This window comes from Fulmarus glacialis, unplaced genomic scaffold (assembly GCF_000690835.1).
Source record: "Fulmarus glacialis isolate BGI_N327 unplaced genomic scaffold, ASM69083v1 scaffold3502, whole genome shotgun sequence".
NCBI classification, from domain to species: Eukaryota; Metazoa; Chordata; class Aves; order Procellariiformes; family Procellariidae; genus Fulmarus; species Fulmarus glacialis.
The window spans coordinates 11,289-18,034 of record NW_009199956.1 but is presented as its reverse complement, the minus strand read 5'-3'; the positions used below and the strand labels follow the sequence as shown (position 1 = coordinate 18,034).

Below are 6,746 nucleotides of genomic sequence, written 5' to 3'. Positions count from 1 at the left end.
TTTTAATATATATAAATACGCACAGTGCACAGTTACCTCTGAGACTGTTTATAGACTGAACGAAGGGCAGGAAGAGCAATGGCAAAATTCAGACGAAAATATGAACAGGGAAGGCCACATCCCAGAAAACAGCATACTGGGATATTCAGCAACACAACAAGTGAGTCACTGTGACAAAACAGGGTAACTACTATCCAGCTGAGCACTCAGGATATACCCAGAAAGCGTACCTTACTCGGAGGTGAGAGATGGCAGGAACAGCTATGTACAGGCACGATAAAACAGTGAGGAGGAAGCAACTAAATAACGTAGGATGGAGAGTCATAAATTGTGAAGAGGGATGAAGAACACCATAGTCTACTCAATATACAAGTACTGTGCCATTTTGCTCAGCCTGTCTTACTCTTTCAAGATGTAATTTCCCTATTTATCACAAAAGAGAGTTAGCAGGCTTGGTTTACCGGGCAAAGAGAGGAAAACTGAAGACCAGACCCAAAGGGAGACTTGCAACTAACTGCTTTTCTTTCTGGTGTTAAATGGAACAGAAGTGTAGGGTTTAGGGTGCAATAAAATTATATTTAAATATATATGCATGTAAAATACGTGTAGTAGAGAAGAAAAAAATATGGTTGTTGAATCTACATGCTTTGTGAATGTAGAGCTGGATTTTCCTGAGACTTTGGCTTACAATTACGTATTAGTATGAGAAACACAATTTCCCCTTAGAATATGTAGAAGACACTAAAAGAGCAAGAAGCCTGTACTGAAACGTGTGCTCAGCACCCATTTGAGTTTGAGTGCCACTACATTACTCCAGCTCGTAGCACTGGCAGGTATATGAATTTTAAAGACATCTCAAACTCAGTTTAATAACATTATAGCAGTATTACAACTCAAAACCTGTAAAGGCAAGTGGTATGTCAAAAGACTGCCATTTAAAATCAAAAGGTTGTTGCCCCCACCTCCCATGGGCCGTCCTTAAAATTCTCTTCCCAAGCAGTCTTTTGAACACATTTAATACAAAATAAAGTTTAAGTATTTCTAATGTTGTTTTCCTCCAAAATTATGTCCATGCTCCCATATAAAAATATATATTGAAGAGATTTTAACCAACAATCATAAAATTCTAAAAAACTGTCGGTAATGACAAATCTGTAAATAATGGGCCAATATGAGCTACTTGTTCACATAAGATCTTTTTCTTTCAATCACATATATGCTTTTCTTTTAATTGCTGGAAATTAAGTGACACAATGCTGATTTAGGAAACATATCTACAGCCAGGTTTTTTGATATGCGCAGCTGAAGAACAACAACGTTTTGAAGTGTGAATAAAAGTGATACCCCAAAAGGTCTCTGGTTTCTAGGTTGCCATAGGAATAAGATACAAGGTTCCTCAGCTCACCTCCAGATGCCTTTGACCTTTCTTTCAACTTTTCTGCAGCCATTTCACTGTAGCTAGGAAGTTCTGACATCTTCACTCCAGATCGAGCTTCTGCTATTAGCTGACGAGCTCTCTCTCTCAGCTGCCGACGCCGCTCTTCATCTTGCTGCTAAGATATATTGAACAGTTGCCAACTCAGTAATAGACAGAAATGCAATTTCATTCTCAATCTGATCATCATGATAGTAACTGGTTTACAGCATGGTGCTTGGCCCACATTATAAATAGGATGCTCGATATCAGTTGGGTGTCACACCACAATTTTTTAAGACATCCATGAATCAGATTTTTTTTTAAAGCATTCCCCAAATTATTAATGCATTAGAAACCTAATTATTTGCAAGTTAAAGCATTTATAAATTATGTTCTATGAAAATACCTTGATGAAAATTCTCAGACACTTTTGTGTCAAAGTAATACCTACAAAAAGTTTTACTGCGGCTATAAAAATGGTTTTACTAAATTGAATTACTTGTTTGAGTAATATTCTGTCACAGAACTGAAACGAGAAGCCAGATGTTGCTCTCAGTTACTCCAATCACCAAGCTGACTTCAAAATGTAAACTGACATCGAATCTGAGGCATGGAAAGGAATCTAATCCTTCGACTTCAATGGATAAATCTTTTCTTTAAAAAAATAAACTAATGAAAATTAATGAAAGAACAATAGATGCCAGAGCAGAAAAGACTTTGCATCGCTTTAAAACATCCTACTAGTGGGGCTTGGGTCAGTGATTAAAGAGATCATATTGGAACCATCCCAGACAGTGCTGTCCCACTTAAGATCGTAACTATCTTAGAAGCACGAAAATATTTCAATTACATAAATGAACAAAGTTCTACAGCATGAAATTTTGGAAAAGACTAACCCACCATACTAAAAAAATATTAATAAAAAGATGTGTTTAAACATATCTATAAGAATCCAATAAACCGTAAGGGAAACAGTTTCCGTTTTCACCTTAAAAATATGATTTTTTTCAAAGTTAGGACTGTTTTCCCCCTCCCCTCAATATTGAAATGCTCATAAGCACAACAAGGCAGCGTTTGGCTTTAAGTCAAATCTGCCGGTAAGTTTGTATTACTGACATAATGACCAGGATAAAACCCAGGTACAGGCAGTTGACCTGAACTAAGTGGAATATAACAAACTGCCTAATTTTGGAAAGCCGTCCTGGCAGCCTTCCCACCAACCCAGAAACGGAGCATCCCACACCTGCAGATGCTGGTGAGAGCTGCTGCTAAGTGCTATTTAGTTTAAGCAATCATTAATAAAACAAGCGCAAAATACTAATTAGGTACATTTTACCCATTTCCATGTAAATTGTTTGTTTGTAGCTATTTACTCAGCATTGTTCTCGGCACAATAGAAAAAATGCAAATGACTGAATCAGAATGCAGCCCTAATGGGACTTTCTGTTTATAACCATTAGCCCAGAGGTGTGCTGTAATTCAATCCTCAAGCAGCAAGATTTAGCCTCATTAACAGCTTGCATGGGCAGGTTACAACTCATAAAACCCTACAGTAAACAAAGTATATGGACACAGCACAATATCTTGTCTCTGAGTGACAGAACCCTGATTCCCTATCAGATTGCCTTGATTTACTTTTCTCCTAATGTCCTTCCCCTGGAAAGACAATTCTGCCTGGGCCCTGCAAGGCAGCGGGATGGCACATTGGCTTTGTTTGCTTTCTCACCCTTTAACTTCCCAGAAGGCACAGAGCAACAGTTCTATCAAAAACTTATTTGGTAAAGTACACATTAGAAAGACAACTGGAAAGCTTCCCCCCCTGCTCCTATGCACTATAATAGATCAATTTAATTTAATTTCTAGCCAGCCAACTGATACAGCAACTGATTTTATTTTGACCCACGGTATTTGGTAACATAAATTACATTGAATTTTACATGAAATAAAACTGCTCCAATCTCTACTATTTGTAATTCCTGGAATATAGGAACTTGTGGCTTTGATTTAAATGACTTTTAAGAAGGAATGTGCAAAATTTGTATTAAGATTCCCACATGGTTTAACGTCAAACAATTTAATCTACTATAGCCCACGTAGTTTAAAATAAGGCCAGTTACGTGTTTGTGACAAATGTGCCCCAAACTGAGGAGGCTGATTCCCCCCTCTCCTTTTCTCCCCTCCTCCTGAAAGAGAACTTGTATCCTGAATTATTAGCATAGTCATTAACATCCCGGGGATCTCCAAGCAAACACAGATTATTGTGGCTTGTGCTTGTGCTGATTAAGCCAATCATCACCAGTGGATAAGAGCAAAAGCAGCCTAGCTCTTGCTTAAATTCAGTTCAGGTATTTGAACCCTCGGTTACTGAGCTTGGCAGAAGAAACACTGGTGGAAGGAGCAATGAAACTAAAAGCAGAAAAAGTAGGTAGATTAAGTTTTGAGGCACAGAAGAATTATTAAACAGCAAATCAATCCCCCTTGATTTTGGAAAGGAAAGCGCTCGGGAGAGGTACGGAGGCATGAACATACATATTAAAAAAAAAAAAAGGAGACACAAAGAGAAGCTCCGCACCAAGAAAGGACCATGCAAACGCACATACAGCGATATTTTTCCTGTACAGTTGAAGAGAAAACTCAGTAAAATCTTTCACCCTCTGACATGAACCTGACATGCCAAAGAGACATTAAAGTTTGCTCTGTTATTTTCCCCCAATTACTTTGTAATGGTCTAAAGATCTGCCATGCGGATGCACGGCGAGGAAAACTTCACCATTTAAGGACAAACTCTTCAAGAATAAGTAATGTAATTCCTTGTTTCCCTCCTATAAAAATGTATTGGTATGCAATTTTTATATTTCACAGTTCACCGACATCTCGGCAAGCTTTCTTCCACTGCTTCAATGGTGCTACTTTTAATTTTATCCTCCTTAGTCCTAGTAATTAAAGTGATCAGCAGTGGCATCCCAACGGCTTTGACACAGCTACAACCCCCTAGCAGACTCCAGCTTTTAAGGGGAAGGGGAAGAAAAAAAGGATGGGAGTTTCATTTCACTGGAACAAGAAAATCAAGCTTCTCCAATCCTCAACTTTATCCAATTGTTCTTTCAGCAGCCTTTGGATCTTAAGAAACAAATAAAAATGGCTGCCATTAGGGGGTCCTTTTGTACTCGCCGCAGACGGCAATGACTGACATTACTTTGGCCAAAAATGATGCCGTGGATTTGGGAAGGTGAATCCGAATGTGAAACACTGGCGGGGCAGTTTCCGAGATCATTACCCGGCCAGCGATGTTGCTCGGCGGCGGCAGAAGCCGAGAACTGACCAACTCAGTAAAATATTGAGAGCGGTGGAGTCTTGCAGGGGGAAAAAAACCCCAACCATCCCCATGAAACCCATCTCCTTAAATCACTAAAAATTCTGCAATCTTCTCGCATTTTCAAAAATAACCCTCTGCCAGGGATTTTCAGTTGTCCTTTGGCAGAATTTTGGGAGGATCCAAACTGAGCTTATATCAGAAGTCTGATAACCTATTATCCTCTCCCTATAAAAAAATATAATCCCGTGAGCTGCATTTATTTGATGTTTAAAAAGAAAATTCTTTACCGTGTCCATAGACTGGGGAAAAAAAAAGTGGTAAATTAGTGATACTCCACAGCAACAAAATTAAACCAGAATTGTACCTATGAGGGGGGGCGATTCCTGTAGCTGTAGGTTTCAAAATTGTCCGTGGTCTGCCCCAAGTGCACAGTACATCTAAGAGAAAGAACTTGACTGCCACCTCTTTCATCATTAGACAGGAAGAACGGCTCTGTTATTAGCCATTCAGAAAGAAAAAGACTTCTGTGCTTGTCCAGAGGCAAGGATTACCAAAATGTACCTATTCAGTTAGTAGAGAAGACAGAATAAAAAAATTAAAAAAAAAAAAAAAATTACACGAGCTTTAAAGGTTTGGGCAGGCTGGGTTTTACTGTGACCTTGATCGGCTCTTGTTTGAGTAAATAGGATTTGGGATGAAACATTAAAACTGTTTAGCAGATCTTTTCAAACCATTTCAAACTTTTCTTATGTTGGTTTATAATATAACCAGACATGCTTGTAAATGGCCACACCTGCTCATTTCTCTGGGGATGGCCTGATCTCTGCCTTCCCTAACAAAGAAAGGACGGGAGAAAAAAAATCAGCCTTTCTTGTTGCAAAACAGAGTGGAAAGTCAAAATCTTTCTCAAGTTTGTCCCATCTGGTCAGATTAAATCTTTGATCGCCCTGGGGACCACATTTATGTTTGGTCTCTACTACCGTTTCAGAACAGCTCAAAATACACAGGTAGCAAGCAAAATATGAGTTGCTAAGCAGGGAACACTCGACATAAACAAAAGTGCATTGGCTTTGGATTTCTGTGGCTAGTCAGATCATAGGAAGTGGTCAGCAAAGAAAGACATAAACATCTTAGATATTTTCTGCCTTCTACCTTACTACCAATAAAATGTACGTAGCTTGAAAATATTTTTTCATGAATGTATATCACAAAAAGTATCAAACCACTAGTCATAAAGAAGCAGCTATTGGCTTACAATCTATGGCACTGATGGACTAATAAGACAAGACAAAATGAAAACAGGAGTAGCCCAGAGTCTAAAACTGGAAGAATCACAATGTCTTAATGAAGCTGTCCCCTTTAAGGAAAAAAACCTCCCAAAATTCACAATACAATGGGGTTCTGTGGCTGTAAATTGAAAGACATCTCCTTAAACCTAGGAGGTATTTTTAAAGAAATGTTAGCCAGCAATTTTTTATTTTTATTTCTTTTTTTAATATAATCTACGTTGTTCTGGAAAACCTACAATTTACTTGGTACAGTATTTCTGGTGTGAAGAATGCTGGCTGTAGAAAAACAATCCATTGATAATTTAATTCCTCGTGTCATTGTGAAATTGAGAAACCCTTAGTTTACTGAATGAAAAAAAAAAATATATTTGAAAAAAAAAAGAATGGCTGACTAAGTAAGTATCACCTTGTGCTACATCCAAGGCCTCTTGCTGGTTGTCTGGCTGCTCTTTTGTAGGCAAAAAGGAGCTGAACGCTCTCTGGCTCCTTAGATCTGGCCCAACAAATGCACTGCCAGTCATGCACATGGATCCAGCTTAAAACCCAGTGTGAGCCTAAAAGAAGCTAGTCAAACTGGCACCTACTCATGCAGAAGGAGATAGATTTGTCATGACAGGCTGATTATTCAATGTAAAGAAACAGTTTAGCTTTTCTAATCTGGTACAAATACATCTTTCTCAGAGAAAAAAGTAAAAGGTCCAACAGTTCAAGTATTTAAAGTAAA

General features: G+C 38.4%; 1 protein-coding gene across 1 annotated transcript in view; it reads right to left on the bottom strand.

Annotated features, from left to right (window-relative positions):
* LOC104073590 (EH domain-binding protein 1-like) overlaps positions 1-4,290 on the bottom strand; it is a gene marked incomplete at its 3' end in the record, with an annotated part of 48,444 nt that extends 44,154 nt beyond the window's left edge. The window contains exons 1-2 of the mRNA XM_009573426.1: positions 4,285-4,290; positions 1,406-1,553 (exon numbers count right to left, since the gene is read on the bottom strand). Coding sequence (XP_009571721.1) covers positions 1,406-1,553; positions 4,285-4,290 — 154 coding nt within the window. The remainder of the gene's footprint in view (positions 1-1,405; positions 1,554-4,284) is intronic.
* Positions 4,291-6,746: the final 2,456 nt, after the last annotated feature.